The 27,054-nt window shown below is 41.2% G+C and overlaps 3 protein-coding genes across 5 annotated transcripts in view; 1 reads left to right on the forward strand and 2 right to left on the reverse strand.

The window, feature by feature from the left end:
* Window positions 1–377: 377 nt before the first annotated feature.
* On the reverse strand, window positions 378–4,624 carry LOC129765816 (uncharacterized). Its single transcript, XM_055766252.1, has 5 exons — window positions 4,586–4,624; window positions 3,656–4,387; window positions 3,051–3,520; window positions 1,742–2,953; window positions 378–1,662 (listed from the first exon to the last, which is right to left on the reverse strand). Exons 1-5 carry the CDS (start codon window positions 4,622–4,624, stop codon window positions 378–380), a joined length of 3,738 nt encoding a protein of 1,245 aa, XP_055622227.1.
* A 5,502-nt stretch (window positions 4,625–10,126) lies between these two features.
* LOC129765921 (uncharacterized) lies at window positions 10,127–11,145 on the forward strand. Its single transcript, XM_055766368.1, has 3 exons — window positions 10,127–10,315; window positions 10,375–10,515; window positions 10,576–11,145. Exons 1-3 carry the CDS (start codon window positions 10,255–10,257, stop codon window positions 10,875–10,877), a joined length of 504 nt encoding a protein of 167 aa, XP_055622343.1. The 5' UTR covers window positions 10,127–10,254; the 3' UTR covers window positions 10,878–11,145.
* Window positions 11,010–27,054, reverse strand: part of LOC129765920 (NADH-cytochrome b5 reductase 3) — a 36,336-nt gene continuing 20,291 nt past the window's right edge. For 2 of the 3 annotated variants that reach the window (XM_055766365.1, XM_055766366.1), the window contains 3 exons: window positions 24,995–25,562; window positions 24,556–24,653; window positions 11,010–11,798 (listed from right to left, as the gene is read on the reverse strand). In XM_055766365.1, the coding sequence (XP_055622340.1) occupies window positions 11,526–11,798; window positions 24,556–24,653; window positions 24,995–25,562 (939 nt within the window). In that variant the 3' untranslated portion in view covers window positions 11,010–11,525. The other variant, XM_055766367.1, reaches the window with a different exon arrangement.

Genomic DNA, 27,054 nt, shown 5'->3' on the forward strand with positions numbered 1-27,054 from the left:
ATAAACATATGCCAGAGCTCTTACAAGTCGTTCAAATTTTGAGAAGCGTTCAAATTGAATAAATGGCGAAACCACAGTTGCATGATGGAGATGAACCATTCTTAGTTCCTCGCAAGTCTCTATTTCCTGTAGTCTCTGCTGCGGCCATCGATCTTCTTCCTCGTACAGGAACTCTGGGGCTGTGAACCAGAAGCTTCGTCGTATACTGCCTCCTTCTTCCATTTTGTCGCTTCGTCCGCGACATTCTTCCCAGTAGGAACCCACCTCCATTCAGCAACGGTGGATTCACTGAGGATTTCACTTATTCTGAATGCCACGTAAGGCTTGTAACGGCGGTGATCCGAGCGTATCCACGATAAGACGGTAGTGGAGTCCGTCTAGAACACTCGTCGAAGAATCGGTAGATCGTGATTTTCAGCTATCGATTTCGCTAAACGCGTTCCGATCACTGCCGCTTGCAGCTCAAGTCGTGGAATCGATAGAGCTTTTACTGGAGCAACTTTACTCTTCGACGAAACTAGGGCACACCGTACTTGATCTCGATCAATTACCCGGAAATACCCAACACAAGCGAAAGCCTCCTCGCTGGCGTCCACAAAGATATGGAGTTCCATGGTGTCCAAACTATTAGGACAATATCCCGGGAAGTAGCAACGCGGGATAGCTATTTCTTTTAGATGAGACAAAGCTGTCGTCCACCGCTGCCATCGAACGAAGTTGGTTGCAGAAATGGCGTCGTCCCATCCAGTACCACTTTTCCAGACTTCTTGGATGATTATTTTCCCGTGGATCACTAGCATCGTTATCAACCCCAGAGGGTCGAACACGCTCATAACCACTCGGAGGATCTGACGTTTCGTTGGAACTATCTTTTCTTCGAGTAGGCCCCGTAACTCATCACGTAGTACCAATGAAAACCTGAAGACATCTTCGTCGGGAATCCAGGATATTCCCAACACGCGCTCGCATCCATTACCCTTATCCAGGGTAAATGTTCTCACTGATTCTCCCGATCCGTTCCCAATTTGGTTAACTACTTCTGTCTTATTCGAAAGCCAATTCCGGATCTCGAATCCGGCTCTTCCATGGACCAGCTTTACGTCGTTGGCAACGGTGATAGCTTCGTTGATGGTATCAAAGCTGTCGAGGTAGTCGTCGACATAATGGCTCCGGATGATTGCTTGCGCCGCCCTTGGGTACGTCTTCTCGTGCTCTTTTGCATTTAAGTTCTTGACGAATTGTGAACTGCACGGGGAACACGCGGAGCCGAATACCGCCACGTCCATTACGTAAGTGTCAACAGGTTGCGTAGGATCGTCTCTCCAGAGAAATCTCTGTGAGTCTCGATCAGCGCCACGAATCAAAACCTGGTGAAACATCTCTTTGATGTCACCACTAATCGCCACCTTCCGTTGGCGGAAACGACTGAGAACACCAGGAAGAGATGTGAGGAGATCTGGTCCTTTGAGGATCATACTGTTGAAAGACACCTTCTCCGATTTCGCCGCCGCATCCCAGACGATACGGACTTTCGCTGGTTTCTTTGGGTTCTCCACAAAACCCACGGGAAGGTACCAAACTCGACGAGGATCAGCGGACCACAATTCTTCCTCCGTGATGATATGGGCATAGCCCTTGAGTTGATAGTCCTTCAGTTGTTGTCTGATGTTTTGGTTTACCCGTCAGCTGCCGTTCTAAACACAAGAGACGTCGTGTCGCCATAGGTAAACTGTCAGGAAACTCGATATAATCGGAGCGCCACAAAAGTCCTGTCTCGAAACGCCCCGTAGATGTTCTGTGGGTTGTTGCTTCCAGTATCGTACGAGCTCGGTAAATGTCAGAAGATTCAAGTAAAGGTGTAGCACGGACACCTGCGCTTTCCACATCAAAAAAGTTTTGTACCAGGTTGTGCAGCTCATCTTCCGAAGAACGTGTGCACACATGAACGTAACGCTGTCTATTGAACGTTATGGTTCCTGGTAAGCTACCATATATCATCCAACCTAATCGGGTCTTCGCCGCCACCGGTTCACCTGATTTTCCTTCTTTAATCTTCAAGCTGGCACACAGACGCGTGTTGTCCAAACCAATCAATAACTGCGGTGTTACACGTTGATAATCTTCTATCGCTAAACCTTGGAGATGCTGGAACCTTTCCTGCAACTCACTGTATACCATCGTCTGCGTTGGAAGTTTCAAAGATGATACTGTGTGGACATCCTTCAAGGCGAATTCCTTGGCCTTTCCACGACCCGAGATTCGGAGCTGTAGTATTTGTGAATCAGGTTCTGCGCGGGTCACACCACTCGTCCACTGCATACACAACGGTTGCAGCTCGCCATTGGCGTTCAGTTTCTTCGCCAAGTCTTTATCCACCAGAGTGAGTTCTGATCCGTCATCCAAGAACGCGTACGTGCTCACTTGAACATTTTTGCCATGAAGTGTAACGGGAATCAAACGAAACAACGTGGAACCATTTTCATCACAATGAAGGGATGCGGTGCCCATGGGCGTTGATTTTTTGGTTTGTTTGATTTCACAGGTCGATTTCACCGAATAGAGCAGCCTGTGGTGTCGGTACTCACATCCGTCTATTCCGCACACATCACTTTTGCATGGCCGCTTTCCGTGAGACGTAAGACATCGACGGCATAAACTGTTTTGCTGGACCAATTTCCAACGGGTGTCGACATCTAGTTTTCGGAACTCGAAACAATCCTTCGTTTTGTGCCCAGCTTTCTTGCAGATAGGACACGGTTTAGGATTGAATTGTTCATCTGCAGAGGTGGAAGAATCACCCACAACCGAATGACTGTTGATATAGCCCCTATCCTTACGCTTCTCGCTATTGGGCTCAGTCACGACCACTACAGGTGAAACCACATGACTTACTGCAGAAACTAGTGACGTCATGAAACTGGAAAAAATTGCTACATCAGGTGCTTCAACACGGCTTTGGTATGGGTTGGAGAAGCGTGGGATTCTTCATATGATTTTCTAGACCAACTGCTTGCAAATGAGCACATAAGTTTTGCACAACAAGACCGAACCCTATCAAACTGTCGAGTTTATCCGCTTTTGGTGCAGGAGATGATCTTGCTTTAGTCAGCAGAGTGTTGGCAATCAACTCCGGCCTGCCATATAGCATGTATAGCGTAGACAATACTTGAGGAAGTGTCGATGGGTGGAGGAGGAAACTTTTCACAGCTTCCCGAGCTTTGTCTTGAAGGCACCGTTGAAGGCGCATCAGATTTTCGGAGTCCGAATAGCCACACATTTGAGTAGTGTTATTGTAGCTTGATATGAATATGGGCCAGTCGGAGGGGTCTCCATTGAACCAAGGTAATTCCTTTGGAACCACGTTGCGTGCCTGTAACTGCTGAACATTAGGTCCGTACAGTTGTTGAGATCCTGTAGCTACAGGCGCGAGAGACGGGAGGACAACGGGTGTCTGGTAGTCATGAACAGTAGCAGTAGGCACATGACCATAATTTGGAACCATATACCTGTCGTTAACGTGCTGGGGTGGGATTAGATTAGGATTAGAGGGCGGGTGCGTATAGAATAAATGAGTGTTTTGTGTAGAGCAGTGTATTTCTTGAGCAGATTTTCGTTTATTCTGACATGCAACATCATGCAACGGTTGGAAACCTACCTCGGTCGGTCTTACTTCACCTGGTCTAACATCATGAGGTATCTCCTGAAAGGGTGCGTGGGACGGGGGATGTGCTTGTGTGATATGTTGAAACTCGAACTGTTGCCTCTGCGCTGCTGGCTGTCCTGATTGCTGCTGAATCGGAGTTGATGACGCAATCAGCGGTTTTGCGAATCGTTGAGTTACCACCGATGCTCTCATAGGCAGCATTTGTATCTGCTTCTGCTGCTCCGATGACGTCATTTGCGGTATCACTTGCGTTGTATTGGGTTCTGGAATGGGACGGCTCGTTCCTACGGGAGATTGCAACACTGTGGTCGGTTTCGTATTCGACGGGATAATAGTTGGGTTTTGAATTTCCCCTGATACCACTTCCGAAGTCGGTAAAACCTGAACATTAAGCCAATGCTTCACTTTGTTTGCGCTGCTCCTGTTCGTATGAAAACTTCTGCAACTTCCACCGTCGTCTTCTTCAGCCATACTTCGCATCACTTCATACCACTTTGTCAAAAATTCCTTTTCCAAGCGTTCCTTCTCTTTCAATTCCTTCTCACAACGTTCCCTCTCCTGCTGGTTTTCCTTCTGTTGGATGTCCTTCTCCTTTTGAAGTCGTTCATTGAGCAAATTTTCATTAAGCTTCTTCTCTTCCTCAAGTCGCTTAAGCTCCAGCTCGGCCAATCTTGCTTTGGCACTGGAAGTAGTAGATTTGCACGATAATTCACTACTCGTCAGCTGTTGAGTGTGTGTTGAGCAGTCCTTTCAGGCAAAACTACGCTGCTCTATCGACTCGTTGACACCAGCGCAGGATAGGTGAAACCAACGCTCACATTTATCACATTCAACTTGTTTCTCCTTCCAGTCCGGTTCAGAGCATGCAGCACAGTTACGTGGTGTTGTTTGGAGGTTATTTTGAGGTTCCAACTCCTTTACCTGCTTTGCACCTCGTTTTCCGGAATTTTTCGAAGCCATTCGTAGGTTTATCCCAGAGAGGGTGATGAAGAGTGGAAGAAAACTTGAAGTTTGTTGAAACACACGGAATTTCCACGGGAGATTATGGGTAATCTCAAGAGCAAACACGTTTTTAATGTGTGTAGCTTCAAGCTGTAAATTTTTAATTCATTCAATTTTATTTGTTTATAATTCAATGTAGTTTTAATTTAAGACTCACATTTCTGTCCCTTAACTTTTAATTTGTGTAATTCGTGTGTTCAATAGTAAGTTTTATAAATTTCACTTTCCAATCTAATTGTTCACGTCTGCCTATTGTGTTCTTTAGCTTGTGTTTTGTATGTCTGATTGTTTGTCTATTTTAATTCGGTTCGCACTGTCAGTTATGTCGCTGTCACCTAGCTTTGACATTTCGCCTGCCTCATCGACCCAACGGGGTTCGCTCGCAACATAGTACTAGCAAATGACGCTAGTTAGTAAATACGTTGAGACGGCGAAAGTTCCACAGGGAACGTTAACGCAATTCAAGAAGAAAAAGAAGAAGAAGTAAGGAAGGCAAACCTTCAGTATCGTTATGTATTCAAAGCAAGGAATATCGCTTGTTCTTCCTTGTTTTGCGTCATCACATGTCTTCGTTTCGGATTGAGCTGTGGACGCGACCAAATTACTCACTCGCTGATGTCTGTGGCATTGCAATCATTGCATTAAGGTTCTGAGCTACACAATTGTGTGGGGAATCATCAAGCGAGGCTATCGTTAGCTCACCAAGAAAAACAATATTCTGGAATTCTGTCAGTGACTTAGTTTCGCATGATGGTAGGAAAACTCTCTCCACAAAGGATGACAGCTAAGCTAATCTAGACTGGCAATATTAATAGAAAGGGCTTCTGTTGAGAAGAGCGCAAAACGGAGATAAGTGTGTGTATATTTAGTTGCTTCAAGCTATCGATATATAGATATTTGTGTGCGTACGTGCGTACTTCATAACCCGTACGTAAGATACAAATGGGCCTTCGCTACGCTGAAGGCCCATTTGTATCTGCTCCCGTGTGCACTGGCCCTATAACGATGCAACATTCGCCTAATTTTTATGCTATGATTGACGATTGTTTGGTGTTGCAAATTATGCAGTCGTAATGATAAATATAAACAAGGAGGGGAAATAGTAGGAGGGAAATATTCATGCTAGGGTATTAGTAATGAATCGCTGCTGAGTCAAATATTCAGCCTTTTTTCCAAGCAGTTAACATTGTTTGTTTTCTGTCATCAATGCATTGAACTGACGCTATGGTGAAGCATGTGTTAAGGTTGTGTACCAAAAAATTATTTGGGGAATACCAAGTTATTCAATAAGTTATATTAAGTTATTAATTTATTTGGGCTCGCCTGCCAGTCGCAAAACTGCTTCCAACTAGGATTGCATTTGCGCTAATCTTGATCATAATGAAACAGTGCTACTCTTTTCAAGGTTGTTGAGATTAACAGATAGAGTTTATTTCGTTTATTCAGTCACCACGAAAGTAAATGTCTTTCTGGAATTTTGTATGTGATTTGGTTTCGCTTGTCAGTAGCAAAACTTTCTCCACTAACAGCTGCGCTTAACTCGAGCATGTATTGTTCTGTGAGCACAAGAATGAATCATCAAACAATTATCGTGAAATGATGCTACAATAAAAAACATTTCAGGGCGACCAAACCGGTAGAATGGTTATTTTGAAATTTTTGTGCCATTATAAAAAAATATCCGCAGTTATGAACAAACGATTTGAATTAAACCACAGCGTAGTTCTACGTCAACAATGCGGTCGTGTCTTGAACACAACCTCCTATAATTTTTTTTGGTGTGAAATGTCACCTTTACAACGAGCCTAAACTTGAAATTGTATGATCGATATTACGCGAGATATTGATCTCTAAAGCCAGCTACCAATAAAATAATGGATAACTTTTTCCCCAACCTAATATTTGATCAGTAAGGTAAATGATCTTGGTTTGTCCAGTCGTAAATATGATCATGGTTAGTCCACTTTTTTGAATCTCTAGTTCAGCGCACCTGTGTCAAATCAGGTATTCAAATGTTTCCAAACATATAAATAAAAAAGTCTTTTTCATGATTTACAGTGGTTTTATAGGATATTTTTACGGATTCATATTGGTATTTATTTCGTTTATTTAGTCACCAAGAAAGTAAATGTCGTTCTGAATTTTTGTATGTGATTTGGTTTCGCTTGCCAGTAGCAAAACATTCTTCACTAAGGATGACAGCTGCGCTTATCTCGAGCATGTATTGTTCTGCGAGCACAAGAATGAATCATCAAACAATCATCGTCAAATGGTTCTACAATAAAAACAAGAAGTGGGTTATATCTATGGTATAACCGCAAGGACTATCGTAGGACTATCGTTGATTTAGAGATCATTTGTTTGAAGTTGAATCTAAATGCATTCTGAATGAATGAATAAATGAATATTTGGGGGACTTCGAAAACGAGAGCGTTACGTTGGAGGCACAAGGTTTTATGCATCCAATATAGGATACGAAAAACCTTGTTCTGAAGAATAATCTTCAGAAGCTAACCTGCTAACTGTACTTGATTGACAAATCACAAACCCAAATGTATTATATGAATAGTTTATGGATAGAAAACATTAAAATAAACTCTTTCGCTTGAGTGTAATTTTCAATTCCAAGGGGAACTGGCAGATTATTTTCAGTAACGATTAGATATTTCCACATTTTCCTCGATACTGGAAGCCCACCAGTGGTTAATACTAACTCGATAAACACCTGTTAATAGTACTTGATTGAAAAATATTTGGTCACAGTGTTACATGGATAGAAAACATTCAAATAAACTCTTTCACATGAATGTATTTTTAAATTCCCAGAGGAACTGGCAGATTATTTTCCAGAAATGATTAGATCTTTCCGGAACTTTCTCGATGCTGAATGGCATCCAAACGGAAAGAATTCTGCGCGTGTATGTGTCGATCCTTCGCCGCCACCGCCTCCAGCACGTTAGGCAACGATGTTGTCTTGTCGATGTCCTCACGAAAAATGAATGTGTCTCACCACCAGAATATCGCCTAAATATGCTTTTTGTGTGTGATTGAATCGAGAGAAGGTGTGGTTTACGATGGCAATTTGGAAGGCAAACTAGAGGGGAATGAACTCTCTGAGCTCGGAACTTTCGGCGACTGAGCAATAATCGATTGCGGGCGCATACAATATTGGATACGGAAATATCCTACTGATGGGGAAGAATAATCTTCTGAAGCTATCCTGTTAATTGCGATTGATTGAAAAACCACAAAACCAAATGTATTTGGTCACAGTGTTACATGGATATAAAACATTCAATTAAACTCTTTCACATGAATATATTTTGAAAATTCCCAAAGAACTGGCAGATTATTTTCAGTAACGATTAGATATTTCCACATTTTCCTCGATACTGGAAGCCCACCAATGGTTAATGCCAACTCGATAACCACCTGTTAATAGCCGCGCGTGTATGTGTGTGTAGCGATGTCTTCCCAGGGAACCGTTTGTGGCATCACTCTCCTCCTGATAGATTCCCTTCTGGCCTAGGGTGCACAAACAGGCTCTTGGTGACACCGTTCATCCGCGCTTTCATGATAAATAAAGAGCTTCACCGCAACAGCGACAACATGCTCCAATCGCTGTTCAATTAGAACTGAGTGGATTTCTGAGCGCCGCTCGCTTATATACCGATTGGTGATTTCAATAGCCTGTTTTGAAAGCAATTTTAAGACTATTGAAACAAGTTTTTGGATCAAAAAGTAACAAGTATATAACGCGTAGACATTTTATCTTTCGAATGAAGTGTTTATCATACCATTTCGTTCAGTTGTTTAGGAGCTATTAACGCTCAAAATCTCGGTCTCCGGCGTAACGCTTTCGTTTTCGAAACTTTGATTTTACACCCCGGTATAGAAATGAAAGACGTAGTCCTACGTCAAAAAAAAACATTTCAGGGCGTTGACTGGACTGGTAGAATGGTTATTTCAAAATTTTCGTGACATTATGAAATAATATCCGCAGTTATAAACAAGCGACTTTAATCAATCTATAGCGTAGTTCTACGCCAACAATGTGGTCGTGTCTTGAACACAACCACCTATTTTTTTTTTTTTTTTTGTTAAAATCAAATTTGTGTACTCAGAAGCTGACGACAAGCGAAAGATTGTTCAAAGCGCCTATACAAACGACGTGTACGATGTTATCAGCGAACTTACTACGAATAAATTAATTTGAAATTTCCTATGAATATGTTAGAGATAATACTGAAAGAGTTTACATGTACGTTCCACGAGCGTCATCACGAAATCCGCAGTGATTTATGAATGTCATAGTAAAATTTATTTCTCCGACAACAAATCATGAGTATCAATAGCAACGGGATTCAGTACAAAAGGTTCAACTATACTTATGAAATATTCATAAACTCATAAATTTGTGATGATGATAGAATGAATCGAGCATGAAGATTATTTATGAATATTTTCATGCCTCAGTGTGATCACAAGTTTTTCACCAGACTCGATTGGAGTTTTAATAAAGTTGGTCCACTTTTACATGAGAACAACTTCAATATGTCCTAAAATATTTTTGAAGGTTTCAATACTCATACGGGATAATTTCGAAATTTGTTCGGATCAACAACCGGATCTCGGTATAGATGGTGGTATTCTCCGTATTTGAAAAATGAAAATAATACTTCTTTTCCTAATATTTGAATGGATTCTGAAGTAATTTTATTTCCGAACCTTGAATATTCATTCCGAAACTTGAACACGAAATGAAAATAATACCTCTTGTTTACTTCTGTCGCAATCAATCGCTTCTACTCTGGCCCCTATGTCGCTTTGAATCGCATCGCATCGCGTGTCACGTTCACTCTGGCTTCACCCTAAGGCGGCGGTGACACTGGATGCAGAAAAGTGGTCGTACGAATTGTATGCAATAGTGAAGCTAAACAACCACATTGAGTTGTATTGGTGTGGTTACATTGCTTCCCCCTTGCTTCGTTCGTATTCGTCAGCTTCTATCGAACAAAATTGTTTGTTTCTATTCGTACAATCAAATTTTCGTGCGTTTTTTCCAAAGTAACCTTAGCCTAAGGCGTAAGTTTATTTGTACGTTCAAAACTATTTTCTGAAATTCTGATACTCCTTGACTTAAATTAGAGAAATATCTCCTCAATGTAAATGAGTCGAAAATATCGGCTAAAATCTCTTGTGATTCTTGTGCAGCTCATCAGGGAGGCCAAGTGCGACAGAGTGGTAAACTCATCAAAAACCACTCAACAAAATACCCCGTTTTCATTTCCAAAAAAATAACGTTTCATTTGATTTCACACAATTTTGGAAGGCTGTTGATTTGTTTACATATTTTGAAATTTATTGAACTTATCTTCACAAAGTTACATGTTGAAAGTTCCAAAATTGCGAAATGTTATCATATCTGGCATCTCTGCATCACACCACTAAAACAAGTGTCAAAATAACTACTCATCAAATTAAACTACTCGCTGTCTGGGCAGGGCGTTGTTTACGTTCCATTAGTTCGGTTTTATAATTTACCTTATAATTTATTATAAAACAAACCAGTGTCTACAGTGCCTTACATGATGGTTTCATGTAAATTTTTCCTGTCGTTGTTAATTCTTCTGTTCACATTTGAGAGAGGTAGTTTCATATAAATACCAAACGTATCGTTCAAATGGTAATAAACATTCCTCAAATAGGACTCGCAATTTGGTGCTACCGTTGCACATCGGCCACACCCGGCTGTGGAAACAATTTCAACTGGCGCGGAATCGGCTATCTGGGTGATCCCTGTCCCGAGGATGATGATATCTGCGTGAAAATAATCGAGCGGAAGGGCAGTAAGTAAACGCGGAGCAAAATATTACGCAGTGATTCATTCGGGTGCTTAAATTCCACAGCGATCGAAACCATTACCCGCGAATGTCTCAGTTCGCTACAGGCTTTCAGGACGGACATACCGGCCGATAAGTACGAGGGATGTCGAGCATCGGCCAGGGATGAACAGTTGGCTCATTATGTGAACAATTCCGTCAAGGAACTGGACGTTCGGAGGGATTATTTCCAGCAAACGACGTTCTGTTTCTGCTTCCTCGATCATCGCTGCAACAGTGCCCCCCGTTCGGTGGTAAATTCGTTCTCAACGGGTGTTATTCTCATGCTGTCGGCAGGAGTTTTCACCATTCGAAGATTGCTGCTGTGACCGAAGTGTTTAGATTTAGCATTTATTTTCACATTCCGTCCATTTTAATGACTATTTTAACAAATATTTTAAATTTATTTTCCGTCCTAGGTGATTGAAGATTGAAGAAAAACTAGAATAAAACGAAATATGTTTAGTCTACCAGTATTTATTAGATTCCTTAGTGCCTACCAACTAATAGTAATTCATTGTCTTTGACAGCGACATAAAAGCGCTTACAACTTCGCTACGATAGATAAATATATTGAATCTAGCTTTTCGAATTTTACGAGTTGTTTCCAACCAAACTTCTCACAGTAACAAGTAGGGATTGCGCTTAGCGCAGCATTTTTATTTTCACCGCAACATTTATAAATGCTGAGAGCACACGATTCCGGTGCCGGTAGCTTGGAACTATTGCGAAACCATGTCATCTCTCACATATACACGATTCTTTTCTATTCGTTTGCTACTTTTGGACACTTTTAAGGCCAGACGATGGTAAACGAAACGGACAGGAGTTAGTAAGCCTACGGTAACGACAGCGGCTGTTGGTTTAATGGGCTTAAATGGTTTATGTGAAGCCACCTAGTGTTTAACACGGTTCTGAGGGATGTGACGGGTGTATTTCCTACATTATATCGATACGATTGAATGTGAGCGATTTTTTTAGTACGCAAATGTACGATCCATTTGGTATCCCAGTTGCTCGAGCGCTGGAATGCAAGCGTAGTTGACCATCGGTGGTGGACCGCACATTAGCACCAGCGTGGAGGACGATGGTTCGAAGAGGTGCGCTTTGATCATCTCATCGGTGATGAAACCCTTGCCTTGGGTCCATTCCGGCTTGGGACGGTCCAGGGTGTACCACAGCTTGAACTGGTCCGGATGCTTTGCGGCTAACTCATCGAGTTCGGGTTTCAGTAAGATGTCGTCCTCGGTCTAAAATGATAATGATGTTAAAAGAATTAATGGTCCCTATTATAGAAATCGAGGCGATAAGAATTTTGCTCGTTAGCTCTATTTTACTATTATAGAAATCGAGCAATTCAATAGCACCGAGCGAGTGATAGCTATCGATGCAAGTGTCAGAAATTTTCGAGTTGTTTGATTCGCTTTTCGCATATCTTCAGAGAATTATTTTGTTTTGGTTTGTGTCCCTGATACTTTCCTTTGGGAAACATTTCAGAAACGCTTAAATATATGCAATTTTCAACACATGTTCGTTTGTTTTGATCAGCATTTGTTTTACGGTGCTGCCAGAATAGGTAAGTGTTCAATCCATCATTATTTGTATTAATCATGTTGTAAATTACAATGCAGAATTTACTTCCAGCGCATATTTCAGTGGCTGAAAATGAATGGACAGACAAATCACCACCAGTACGACTCGTTGAACCAATGAAAGCGAATGTAAACATTGCTCGAGTTTTTTTTGGAGGCAGTTCAAATAGAATCCCTGTTAAGGAAAAGTGGGAGGAATTCAGTGAGGAGATTGATGCACTGAGACCATCAATGTGTCTTGGTTAAGAATGGCAGAAAGTAAGTATTTCTTCTACGATACTTATAACTTCATAAGTAAATTTTGTTATATTCTTTGAATTACTATCAACCGTATTTCCTACCTAAAAATTACTTATTCCTGCTAGCGTACATTAGTACGTGTTACTTTTGTCAGTAATTTTCTTTTTTATACTATATGCAAACTTTCTATACCATATGCTAAAGCTGAAATGTCTTGCAAAACAATAACGATTTTTTTTTAAATTACAGATTTGGATTGACATGAGGTGAAAGGTAAAGAAACCACTAGCACACAACAAGCGAAAATTTAAGGCCACAGGTGGTGGCCCAATACAATAAAGCTATTGACGCCGCTACAACGAGAAATCGACGCTAAAAGAAAATTACATGCAAAAAAATTGTTTTGCTAAAAAAAGTGGAATTCATGCGTGACTCCTTACGGAATTCATTTTATTTTCTAATAATTATATTTTTTGTAAAGCAAATTGTTCCATGAAGTCGTTTTTATTACACATCCATGCATGCATTACACCCATTAAGCTTCATTCGTAGAGGGAATATCAGTTTTCTCCAAAACATAACCATATTAACCCGTTTTATGCCAAGCGTTCGAAAAATCGAACAGTAACTTCGATAATTTTTCATGGCTCTATTAGCTACCACCTACTATCAATTTCATTCAAATTTGTATCACTTTTTTGGGCATAAAAATAGATTCAAAGCAACTATGTGCGGAAAGTACATAACCTCACATAACCTAACAAAAAACAAAGCCTTACCAAATATGAAAATATGTAAACTTTTCTAGAATATTACTTTGATAAAAGATCACACATTGTGATGTAGGAATAAAAGCATTGGATTGAACTTCATACAGGAACAAAAACGTAGGTATTGGCCAATGTTTTTGTTTGGCGCTTTTTAGATTTTTTGTCATTTTCCGGGAAACGGAAGAACGGAAAAAAATAATTCGCATTGTTCGCATTAGAGAACAATATCTCCTTTTGCTGGATTTCAGGTCACTCTGGAATTCTCGGTAGGGGAAAAGGGGGGAATTTGGACCACCTAAGCAAATCGCCTAATATCTCCAAACCAATACAGTCTAAATAGAAAATGTCACATTGTATACTGAGCTACACTTGTTTTCTTTAAATAATTAATGTTCAATCATTATATAAAGCTTCAATCCACTAAATATATCATAAAATAAAAGAGATGATTTTTGGACATTAAAATTTAATGCGGGTGATTTGGACCGTCTGTGGGGTGATTTGGTCCAGTGTGTGTTTCATCGAAAAAAACATACTTATGTTTATGTAAAGTATTTTGGGATAATGTTACAATCAGTAACAATGTCGATACCAGGTGTCTTGGCCAGATCCCAGACCAGAAAAGTTGGATTGAGACAATCTCGAATTCTGCATGATTTTTTTTCACTGTTGGACGAGCATTTTCAAACACTTTTGATGCTTGGTCAAAGAAAATCCGTTCTCGATGGCCTGCGTTGCTCTTTCAAACTCCTCCTTCTTCCAACGTTGTCTGTCCATCCTCTTTTTGTCATTCAGCGGCATCTGGAATCAATTAGACCAAAGAAAAGTCTCAAACTTGTAGGACCAATTCACCCCACAGAAACGTGTCCATGTCACCCCACACAACATGCAAAAATTAAAATGCAATTAATTTCATTTATTGTTATCAAACTTACAGTTTCGCTACATCAAATTGTTCCTCTTCTGTAGGCGAACAGAACTTTACTGCACAATACACGAAAAGTTTGTTTAATTAGCGGGAAAAACTTAAAACCACTATCGGAAAACTCACATTTTTTGACGATCAAAGGGCTTGCTGTGTTTATGCTACCGTTTCCCTCTACTTGTAAAGTTTTACCAAAGTTTTTTTTACTTTAGGTACATACGGTTCAACAATAGAAGGAAATGACATTATAAAAAATCCAAGTTGAGCCGTAATTTTTGAGATAAAGGGGTGGTCCAAATTACCCCATATGACCAAATCACCCCGTGTTACCCTAATGAAGAAGCTGACAGACTGGCGGGTTTAGGTCGGGACTGTAAAATGGAGATGGTTCCTGTGCCTTCTATGGATGCTGTTCGTTCGACCAAAATTGCCATAAGAGAATCCTGGGACTCGGAATGGTTCAGCAGGCATAACACTGCCTTGCGGCGAATCAAACCGGTCACATCTGGTTGGCCTGACAATCCCGTTCCACGACATCATCGAATCCTCTCCCGCCTCCGCATTGGGCGCACAAACCTTACCCATAGCTTTCTAATCACAAAACAAGATCCCCCATACTGCAACACTTGTGGTGTAGTCCTATCCATCCCCCACATTTTAACAGAGTGCAAAGCCTATGAAATTGAACGTTCGGCCAACGATTTGAACTTCACCCTGGAATTAGTACTCTCCCCACCCCCCACCACATTACACCAGGGACGAACGAACTTCGGTTTAAAGTCCCTTAAAAATAAGAACAGAACAGAAATCAACTCAGTTATAATTGAACAGCGATTGGAGCATGTTGTCGCTGTAATGGTGAAGTTCATCATGAAAGCGCTGATGAACGTTGTCACCAAGAGACTGTTTGTGCACCTTAGGCTAAAAGGGAATCCATCGGGAGCGACCAAGAAAGTACTAGCATCGAAAAACGGTTCCGCTTAAGGCATCGGAGCAGCCGCCACGCACACATACACGCGCGCAACTCTTTTCGTTTGTTTCGTTATCCAGCATCGAGAAGAATCTGGAAAGATGTTATCGTTGATGAAAAATAATCTGCCAGTTGGAACCTTGGAATTGAAAATTACATTCAAGCGAAAGAGTTTATTTTAATGTTTTCTATCCAGATAACACTGCGACCAAACACATTTGGTTTTGTGATTTTTCAATCAAGTGCAATTAGCAAGAAAGCTTCTGAAGATTATTCTTCCCCATTAGGATATTTTTGTATCCAATATTGGAAGCGCACGCAACAGGAAATGTTTCGCATCGCGAAAATCATAATTTTCAATCGATTATTGCTCAGTCGCGGAAAGTTTCAAACTCAGAGTGTTGCGCACAACTTTGCTGTGACAACGCACCAATATCAAAACCCTATGTACCAACCGTAACGCACAGTGACGTAGCACAAGAATTAGACAGGCTATTGTAAGATAAAGGAAATTATATTATAATTATATAGCGCAAATTCAAATAAAGGCGCCAAAGAAAAGTCGCAGATAGAACAGAAGTGTCGTAGATAGAAGATAGAAGATATTGAAATAGAAATACGAAAATTATGATCAAACATAAGAGATATTAAGGTATTTCAGTGTACAGTACTAAAATATTTATATTCAGAAATACTTTCAATTCAGGCTTATCGAGGAGCGAAAAAAATATTGAAACAAACGTAAGGATTTATTTATTTCGATAACCGTGAATTAATGTGAATATTTTTGTAGGGAAATTTTAATACATTATCATCGAATAAATATTAAAATTAAGGAAAGCGTTTCGATTCGTCACTGAAGCAACATTTTAAAATTTCCGTTTTATATTTTCAGCGAATCGTATCACTAGCGCCGTTATCCGTCGCAGATGCTTCCACTTGGAGTGATCTTCTGGTCGCAAAATATCCTTGATATCAATTGTATGATGGAGGAGGTTTTGGCGGATTTCTTCCACTGTGACATGGTCGGATGTTCGCATCTTTGGACACTCACATTCATGCTCCCATGAAAAGGAAGGATCATTGAACCAGCGGCTGTTAGCATCGAAATTCGGTTGTCGCTGCCACTTGGTACCCTCATCAGCAACATTCAATTTTGATGGAATCCAATTCCAATCTTTGATCTCTGTATTTTCTAGAATTTCGTTTGTACGAAAGAGTACAAATTGGTAGTATCGACGATTGTCTGAATTGAGCCAACATATGACATCCCGTGCATCCGTCCAGAAATAACGTCGTTTGATATCCAGTGAATGTCCTTGCTCGATGCTTTTGGCTAATCGAACACCGATGACTGCTGCTTGAAGCTTGAAGGATCGAGACAAATTTGATGGGAGCTACGCGTGTTTTAGCCCCAATTAAAGCACATTTTATCACACCATCCTGTACAAAACGAAAGTACGAAACTGCAGCATATCCCAATTCGCTCGCATTAACGAAGGTGTGTAGTTCGTCGACATGTTGATCTCCACTCTACGAAGTATGATAACAACGAGGAATTCGTATTTCCTCGATCTGTGGTAGAATCCAAAGCAATGTAATCCATCCCTTAAGTTGCTTTTCATGAATCATATCGTCCCATTCTGTTCCTGCTCTCCAAATCTCCTGCAAGAGAATTTTCAGGAACATCAGATAGTTCCCTATCAGGCCGAGAGGATCATAGATGGACATTAGAACGAGGAGAATTTCACTTTTGGTTGGATGCTTTCCTCCAGCAAGTAAATCGCGATTTCGCTCGATATTTAATTTGAATTGGAAAACGTCGGTTGTTGTGTTCCACCACATGCCAATTACCTTTTCCAAGGCAAATCCTGTGATGATATCCAGATTCATCTCTGGTTTGCGGCTCGTTTGTAACTCTTCCAAAACTGGTGTCGAATTTGAAATTCAGTTGCGCATTTCAAAGCCACCATGTTGATGTATTAACGGGAAGCATTTTGCTAACTCGATTGCTTCGTTCTCTGTATCTACGCTCGCAAGCAAATCGTCGACATATTGATTCTTCTGAAACGCTTCAACAGCTGCCGGGTACCGTGCAGCGAAACGACGAGCATCCTCGTTGATAACAAATTGTGCACAGCTGGGCGAATAGCTCGCCCCAAAGGTCGTCACTTTCATGATGTATGTGTTGGGATCGTTCGAATGATCTTCGCCACATCAAAGAAAACACGGACTATATTGATCGGCCTCGTTAATCAACACCTGGTGAAACATTTTACGAATGTCGCCACAAATTGCTACTCTCCGCTCTCGGAATTGGTATAGCACCGAAGGCAGAGCAGTCAATTGATCAGATCCCTTTGGAAGAACTGAATTTAACGAAATGCTTCCTACTTTTGCAGCTGCATCCCATACCAGTCGTATTTTCCCTGGCTTATTTGGGTTAATGACAGGAAAAATTGGCAAATACCAAGTACGGTCATTTCGCTCTTTGCTTTCTTCCAATGAAAGTTTCCGAATATAGCCTTCCTCTTCATAGTTTCTCATTATTGCCTTCAATGCTTCAGCCAGAGATGGGTCACGAGTCATTCGCTTCATGAGACAGTTATGCCGCTTTCAAGCCATCGGCTTACTATTTAGTAAGTGAATATTGTCATACTTCCAGAGAAGTACTGTTTGATACCGTCCGTTCAGAAAGCTTGTAATTGTCCGTAACGTTTTCACACCTCTTTCATATTCGATTGAATGAGAAGGTTGATCATCTTTCACGATACCTAAGCTGTCAAGAGCGAAAAAGTTCTTAACGATGGTGTTCAGATCTTCATCTTCTTTGCTAGAGTGGTAGCATACGTGGAAGTTGTGAGACATACTACTCTGGGAACAAGTACCGAAAATGGTTCATCCAAGACGTGTTTTTACCGCTATTGGTTCACGCTCTTCACCTTCTCGACTATTTAGCACGTGTGTCAAACGTATGTTGCTCATTCCAACATTCGTGGTTGAATATCCTTATACGATTATGCTCCCACCCCTCTCAGGTGACTATATTTTTCACTTAGAACCGTCATTGAGAGAGATTGACGGGGAAGATTCAAATCATTTACAGTATAAACGTCGGTTATTTGGTGTTTGCTGCTGTTTTTTGACGAGCCTAATATTTCTAAACTAACCCGAGTAGCCGAATATTCATAACGACAGGCATCAGAGGTCCAGCGAAGACACAACGGGTGTTTTTCACCAGTCAAATTCAACTCCTTCGAAATATTTTCCACCACCAATGTTATGGATGATCTTGAATCTATGAATGCGTAGGTTTGTATACTTAATTCACCGTTATGTAACGTGATAGGAATATATTATTATTATTATTATTATTATTATTTATTTGTGATCCATGTCTACATGAATATAATTAACATTAAGGTAAACAGTCAAAAACATCAAGTAGACAAATTAAAATGTTTCAAACGACGCTTAAATACATCCACAGAACAACAGAAATCGAACAGGTGAAACACATAATTAAATTCAGGACACATTGATACAATTGGTTCATTTCTCCCGTATTCGGTTCGCCTGAAATCTATCCGCAGGAATTCCCTTGATCGCAGGACCACAGCAGGTGCGTTCAAATTAAGCTGCCCAAGAATATGGGAGGAATCCGCTTCTCCTAACAATACCTTTGCGACAAATAAAGCTTTGGCTGACCTACGCCTTTGACGCAGAGTTTCTATTCCAAGCAGGCGGCAGCGATGCTTATACGGTGGTAGATCAGCGGGGTTGGTCCATGGAAGAGACCTCAGTGCAAATTTTATAAATCGAGACTGAACAGCCTCAATTCTGTTTATCCAGACATGCGCATATGGACTCCATACAACAGAAGCCGTCTCCAGAACAGATCTTACAAGAGCGTAGTACAGTGATCGGAGACAGTAAGGGTCTCGAAAATTGTTTGCAGCTCTCATTATAAAACCTAAGTTTCTGTTTGCCTTAGCGATTATGCTAGAGTAATGATCTCTGAAATAGAGTTGTGAATCGAGATGAACTCCAAGGTCCTTCACCACACTGACTCTCTCGATGGGGCATCCTCCAATGTTATACACCCAGTAAATTGGAGATTTTTTCCGTGTGAAGGTGATGACAGAGCATTTCTGAACGCTGATGGTCAGATGATTAAAACAGCACCAGCTTTCAAACTGGCTAGTGAGTCGCTGCAGTGTCTTACAATCCTCAGTGGATCTGACATTGTAATAGAGCTTAAGATCATCCGCATATACAATTCGACAACCTGATGGGATGAGCAAGCACACATCGTTGAAAAAGAGAGAAAATAATAGCGGCCCTAGGTTGTTTCCTTGAGGAACACCTGAACAATTTGTAAAGGTGTAGGACTGCGATAATCCAAGCTTCACAGTGAGTGGTCTGTTGATCACGGTCGAATGCAGCCTTGAGGTCAGTGTAAACTGTGTCGATTTGCGCACCATTCTCGATAGCTCTGACGCAATATGATGAAAAATCAACAAGGTTCGTGTTGATCGACCACCCTTTGAAGAATCCATGTTGATCTGGCGAAATGTACGTTTTGACAGCATTGAAAAGCACGCCACCAACAAAAATTTCGAATAGCTTGGACCCAGCGTATAGAGAAGTTATACCACGATACGTAGACACGTCACGTTTATCACCTTTCTTATGAATAGGAAACATTACTGATTCTTTCCATTTCTCCGGAAACTTCCCCTCTGACAGTGATTTATTGAAAACAATTGCTAATGGAGCAGCAATTGACTCAGCGCACTTTTTCAATACAATCGGTGGAATTCCATCAGGTCCAACAGCTGAGGAAGATTTTAATTTACGAAACGCATCAAGAACGTTTTGTTCTGAAAAGGTGAAGTTTCCTATTTCAATCACGTCCTTAGGCACATTCTCTAGTGCCAGGCTTATAGCTTGATCCGTGATGTGGTTCGTTTTAAACACGCTGGAGAAATGGTTTGCGAACAGATCACAAATTGCAATACGAGACTCGGCTACTCTATCATCAAGAAACATAGATTTCGGAAGACCGCTCGTTTTATGTTTTGAATTCATAAAAGCCCAAAAGCTTTTAGGATTGCGTTTGAGATCATTCTCTTTGCGCTTAACGTACCTTGAGTAGAGTAGTCGATTGAGGGTTCGATATCTTCGACTGGCAGCATTGAACTGATGTTTTTCCATCGGATTTCGGTGAATGGTGTATCTTCTCAGAGCAGCCGCTCTCAGGCGTTTCAATTCGCGGAGCTGGTGACTCGACCAAGGAGGTTTACTTCTAGGGCGCGGTGGAGGGACAAAGCGATGAAATAAATGAATAAGTGTGCTAGTAAGCTGTGAGACAGCAACGTCGGAGTCGTCATCAAGAAGCTGGACCCAATCGTAGTTAGAAATAGCACGACTATTTTCATCGAAATTTGCTCTGCGAAAATCAAATCGCATGTCATCGATGGAATCATCATAAATTACAGGTTCTGGAAAATGCAATCTGGCGACAAAAGCAGGATGGAACACGTCAGCTTCAATCAGAGGTTCGGAAGCCTCTACCAAGGTACACGTTGAAACAGCCTCTGCGTTGATGAATATCAGATCCAGGGTACGGCCTCTGTTATTTTTGACGTCATTCATTTGTTTCAGGTTCATTGTAGACATTCCATCGACGAGATGAGCGCTAGAGGTCGAAAATCTAGACTCCAAAGGATCAGCCTACAGGAAACCAGCAGCAGAATTCAACCAGACAAGGTTAGGTTGATTGTAATCTCCAAAAAGAATATGAGAATCGCTCGGCTTCAATGATTCAGTGACATTGGAAACGGACTCAAGATGCTTTTCGATGATTTCGGCATCAACTGCGAGATCTGGCGCCAAACATACCACCCCGACAACAATGATATTGTCTGATCCATGTACGTTCACCCAAAGATGCTCCACTGCATCGCTAACTTGTGTAACTGATTTCGAAGAGCTAAACTTCTTAGATACCGCAATGAGTACGCCGCCTCCTCTTTTTTTCCCCGTCGTAATTGGGTCACGATCGTTCGGAAATACCGTATAATAGTCACCAAATAGTTGAGCGGAATGGATATCATCATTCAACCATGTTTCGGTGAGAACGATAACATCATACTCCGTTGAAACAATACTGAGTGAGCATTCAGTTGGTGAGTGCTACACGTATAATCGTTGATCTCGGTTGAGATGGGATTGTCCTTAGCATCATTATGCAAAAGTTTGTGGTGCTTATATGGACACCCATTTTTTTCGCTATTTTTTGCCAATCGACACGATCCTCTATGGTTTCCCAGACAACATCGGCATAACTTGAATTGACGTAATACGACCCAGCGTGCATTATGATCTAAGCTGATGAATTTTCTACATTTGGTTACTGTACTGCAATCTCCCTCACATACTATACATGTGTGACGACTACTTATTATTTGACGTGAATATGTTTCAGAATATGCGCTCAGGTAAGGATAATTTCTTTGAGGTTTATTTTCGGTAGAATACTGTGGAAGAGTTATTGAACATGCAGCTTCAGCTATAGTGTACAACCAATCGCTAAATTCTAACTGAGTAACTCTATGCAGTGCTTGCCGGTGTGTTGCTCAGGTTAGTTTGATCATCGGTGGTAGCCTGTCTACTAGTCCCTGAAGGAGCGCTATGTTGTAGAAATGCTCTCCAATATTACACGCCTGTACCGTTGCCACCAGGTTGCGTAAAGCCAATGCGAAATCAACTATTGAATTTAATTTCTCTGCTCTTGGCGCAGGAATCGTGTGAACCTTTTGTACTAAAGAATGAATTATAATTTCTGTTCGACCGAATAGTATTTTCAGGGTAGACAACACAGAACTCATGTTGTTGTGATGTAACAGCTGGCTTCTGACGGCTTGTAATGCTTTTCCTCTTAAACAGCGTTGCAGCCGTACTATATTTTCCTCCGGTGTATAGCCACACAATCTTGTTGTGTTCTCAAATGTTGTGATAAAAAGTGGCCACTTTTCAGGATTGCCACTAAATACTGGCAATTCTTTAGCGATAGCATGTCTGGCCGCCGGTTGGTTATTATTCAACAGAGTAGCCTCACCAGTTTCGTGTAGCTGGTTATTTGTACGAAGTTCGTGTACAGTTGGTCGGATGGAGTGTAACGGAGATGAATGGTAAGTAGGATGTCGAAATGGGGCGCCACCAGCGGTCAATCTCTCCGTGGGTGAATTTACAATGTTTCATGGTTGCTTGGTAGATGCATTAATCAATACCTCGTACATTTTTTGTAAAAAATTTCGCTCAAGAGCCCATTCTTCCTCTAGTAGTTTGATTTGCAGTTCTGCCGACGATAGATTTGCGTTTTGCGCTGCGTTTTGTTTTATACTTGCTCGCGATGTACTCGGGATAGCAAGGTGTGATTGAGCGCACTGTGATATGAATAAAGCTTGCGATAATCTTGGTGGCTGCAATGAAGCTGGCATGAAGGTGTGTTACGTTTGTTCCATCGAAACGCTAGGCAAATTTGGTTGAAACGACGCTGCCGCAGTAGTCAACGGTGAGGATACAGGTAGACTTTCGATTGTTAACGGGCGATGTTGTACAATTGTGGGGGTAGAACCGATTGCCGAAAGTTGCGTGGGAGCGGGAATTTTGGCCTCCAGGCATTCCTGACAGCTCCAATCATAATTAGCAATATTGAGGTCTACATTTACACATGTAAAATGATACCATTTTTGGCAGTCATCGCAGCTGACCATTCTGCTATTGTCAGGAGACACAGCGCACAGCTTTGCTCCTGGGAAGGTTAGGAAATTTCACATGGCATTCTCGATTTATCAATCAAAAACGGAAATTTTGAAATCGAAACGCTTTCCGTAATTTTAATACATTATCATCGAATAAGTTAATTCGCCTCTAATTTGCCCTCCAAATTGCCATCGTAAACCACACCTGCTCTCGATTCAATCACGGACAAAAAGTATACTTAAGCGATATTCTGGTGGTAAAACGCGTTCATTTTTCGTGAGGACAACGACTGGACAACATCGTTGCTGGACGAGCTGGACGTTGAGGGATCGAGTGATTCATTACCTGACCTGACCTGACCTGACCTGAAACGCATTCAGTTTGTTTCGAACTGTGAGGGAGCGCAGAAAAGCCGATCCATCAGGAGGAGAAGAGAATGCGACCAAGAGAGTATCAGCATCGAAAAACGGTTCCGCTTGAGGCATCGGAGCAGCCGCCACACACACACATACACGCGAGGAATTCTTTTCATTTGGTTGCCATCCAGCATCGAAAAGATTCCGGAAAGATGTCATCGTTGCTGAAAAAAAATCTGCCAGTTCCCATTGGAATTGAAAATCACACTCAAGCGAAAGAGTTTATTTTAATGTTTTCTATTCATATAATACTGCGATCAAATGCAAATGCATTTCGTTTTGTGATTTTTCAATCAAGTGCAATTAACAGGAAAGCTTGTGAAGATTATTCTTTCCCATCAATAGAATATTTTGGTATCCAATATTGGATGCTTAAAATCTTGTGTCTCCAACGTAACGCTCTCGTTTTCGAAGTCCCCCAAATATTCATTTATTCATTCATTCAGAATGGATTCAGATTCAACTTCAAACAAATGATACATCCCCTGCGGTTATACCATATATATAACCCACTTCCTGTTTTGACGTAGGATTACGTCTTTCGGGAACATATTGGGGTACAAATTGAAAAACGAATATCGATTGCATCGTGATAAATGTCCAATTTCAAACGCTTATTGCTCAGTCATTTCATGACGGATGGATGAGATTTTTACATCAAAACATTGCGGCACTATATAACAATTTTTCACTTTGAATAAAATAATATATATCATGTAATTAACTATCGAACAATTGAAAAATCTCAACCCCTATCCAAACGGTACTGATTGGTCGAAATTGACGTCATTTCTTTTTCGCCTACTTCGCTTTTTTCAAAACAGTGAAAATGAATTTCCTAAAAAAAACCGACAAAGTTAAAGCTAAATTTAAATCACATTTAACAAAATATTTAGCCGAATTTAAACCATTCAATTTTTTTCTAAATATAGACGTCTTTATCTATAGTATTTAACATGTTACACGTTAACACGAGCGTACCACCGGCGGCTCGCACTAGACTGCCTCATCGTTATTGTGTCAATGCGTCATGATTCGTAGCATGAAACAACAAACGAATTCTGCAAGATCATATTTGAACAAACGAAAGTGAATTATTCAGAAAAATCGTTCATTCGGCAAACAGTGCCTGGAATAGGTTCCGTCCGATAGAGCGAAAAGCATTAAGCGCAGCCGCCAGATGTCGAGGAACATGGATTACAGCGCCGGCGTGAACGTGTTAATCAGAACAATACTTCCACTCGTGGAAAATAATTTCATCCAAATCGAAGTCGGGTCGGGTAAGATTTCGAATATATAATTACTCATGTAAGCAAAAACTCACCTGATTGGCGAAAATCAGCGATAATTGCGTCTTGTCGGTGTCAGCGTGCTTCAACACTTCACGAATCAGCTGCAACATCGGAGTAATGCCGGTACCACCTACGAGAGAATCATTCGTTATGTACCTTGACATGTGCGTGGATCGATTCGCAATGCAATTATTCAATCACGTAAACAAATGTCTGCTATAAAAAGCGAAACCCACAAATGAGTGAATTAAATTAAACCGCCGGTTGCAATCTATTAGATCATCTATATCCATGTGATGTAATCCTCTTCCAACTGAGTAAACTTCAGGCGCCCTCGCATATTAACGAACACATTCATAACATATTTTTAACCTTCCTCACAGTCGCGCATTGATTGCAAGCATGCACACAAATCGAAAAGAAACAAATAACACACGACACGTACTGCTGATAAGACCACCGCTAACTCACCCGCAATCAGACTAACTTTATTAGCCTCGTAAATTTGCGCCGGGTCTTTTCGGAGCTTCTTGATGGAGAACTTTCCATTGCCCAGATACTGCAGCCGACCAGAGGGGCCTCTGAAGGCGATCGTATCCCCGATGGCTAAACTTTCCAAATGTTGCGACATCTTTCCACCCTCGGGAAACTTCGGATGAACACCCCGCTTGTACACCTTGATAACCAAATCCACAAAGCCATGATCGTCGTCACAGGAAACCGGAGTGTACGCACGTATCACCAGCCCCTCATTGATGGTGGCCGACAGGTGAATGTGCTGCCCCACCGGAAGCCCCAGCACGTGCTGCGCCGAAGGGAGGCCGAACCGGAACCGTCGGGTGTCGTGGCTGATTTCCTCCTTCTCGACCAGTGGCAGCATATATTTCTCCTGAGAGTCAACCAGAGTGCGTGGCTCGACGGATTTCTTCCCGTCCGATTTGCTCGCTTTGTTGGATTTGTCTTTTTTGCTGTTCAGGAGATAGTTGGCGATTACCGCGCCAGCGACCACCGCCAGGACGCCGATCGCCACCGGGACGACCTGGAAAATAGAGCATTAAAAGGAACTGAGTGCTTGTATATTGGAAATAATATTCGATGTGACATAGTTCATGAATAAAACAAAATATCGTACGTACAACTTGTCATCACTAGAAAACGGGTCGTTAGCGTCTCGCATTATCATGCCGGGTGTTCGGGTTCGATTCCCGTTCTGGCCGGAAGATTTTTCATCAAAGGAATTTCCTTCGACTTGCACTTTGGTCAAGCGTATACAAGAGCTAATCCTCGGAATACATTCAAGGCGTGTTATTTGGCTTAAGAAATCTCAACTAAGTATTAATAAATGACGCTAGTTAATGCATACGTTGAGACGGCAAAAGTTTCACACGGAACGTTAACGCCATTCAAGAAGAAGAAGAAAACGGGCTCAGAGAGTTCATTCCCCTCTAGTTTGCCTTCCAAATTGCCATCATAAACCACGCCTTCTCTCGATTCAATCACGCACAAAAAGCATACTTAAGCGATATTCTGGTGGTGAGACACATTCATTTTTCGTGAGGACATCGACAAGACAACATCGTTGCCTAACGTGCTGGAGGAGGTGGACGGCGAAGGATCGACACATACACGCGCAGAATTCTTTCCGATTGGATGCCATTCAGCATCGAGAAAGTTCCGGAAAGATCTAATCATTGCTGGAAAATAATCTGCCAGTTCCTCTGGGAATTCAAAAATACATTCATGTGAAAGAGTTTATTTGAATGTTTTCTATCCGTGTAACACTGTGACCAAATATTTTTCAATCAAGTACTATTAACAGGAGGTTATCGAGTTAGTATTAACCACTGGTGGGCTTCCAGTATCGAGGAAAATGTGGAAATATCTAATCGTTGCTGGAAAATAATCTGCCAGTTCCCCTTGGAATTGAAAATTACATTCAAGCGAAAGAGTTTATTTTAATGTTTTCTATCCATAAAATATCCATATAATACATTTGGGTTTGTGATTTGTCAATCAAGTACAGTTAGCAGGTTAGCTTCTGAAGATTATTCTTCAGAACAAGGTTTTTCGTATCCTATATTGGATGCATAAAACCTTGTGCCTCCAACGTAACGCTCTCGTTTTCGAAGTCCCCCAAATATTCATTTATTCATTCATTCAGAATGGATTTAGATTCAACTTCGAACAAATGATCTCTAAATCAACGATAGTCCTACGTCACCCTTGCGGTTATACCATAGATATAACCCACTTCCTGTTTTTGTTATTGTTATTTTGCCAAATTTGGTTTCGTTTGCTTGATTGATTCTCGAATAATGCAGAAATTTGTGTTTCATTTGTATGGCAGCCCCTTAGAGAGGGGGAGGAGTATAGAATCACCATAGAATCATTTATTGCACCCTAAAACCTCCAGATGCCGAATTTGGTTGCATTTGCTTGATTAATTCTCGAGTAATGTTGAAATTTTGTTTAATCAATAAACGTTATCGCAGCAAATGGTTATTAACATTTTGCCTAATCATCAAATGGTA

The sequence above is a fragment of the Toxorhynchites rutilus genome, chromosome 2 (assembly GCF_029784135.1).
Source record: "Toxorhynchites rutilus septentrionalis strain SRP chromosome 2, ASM2978413v1, whole genome shotgun sequence".
NCBI lineage: Eukaryota > Metazoa > Arthropoda > Insecta > Diptera > Culicidae > Toxorhynchites > Toxorhynchites rutilus.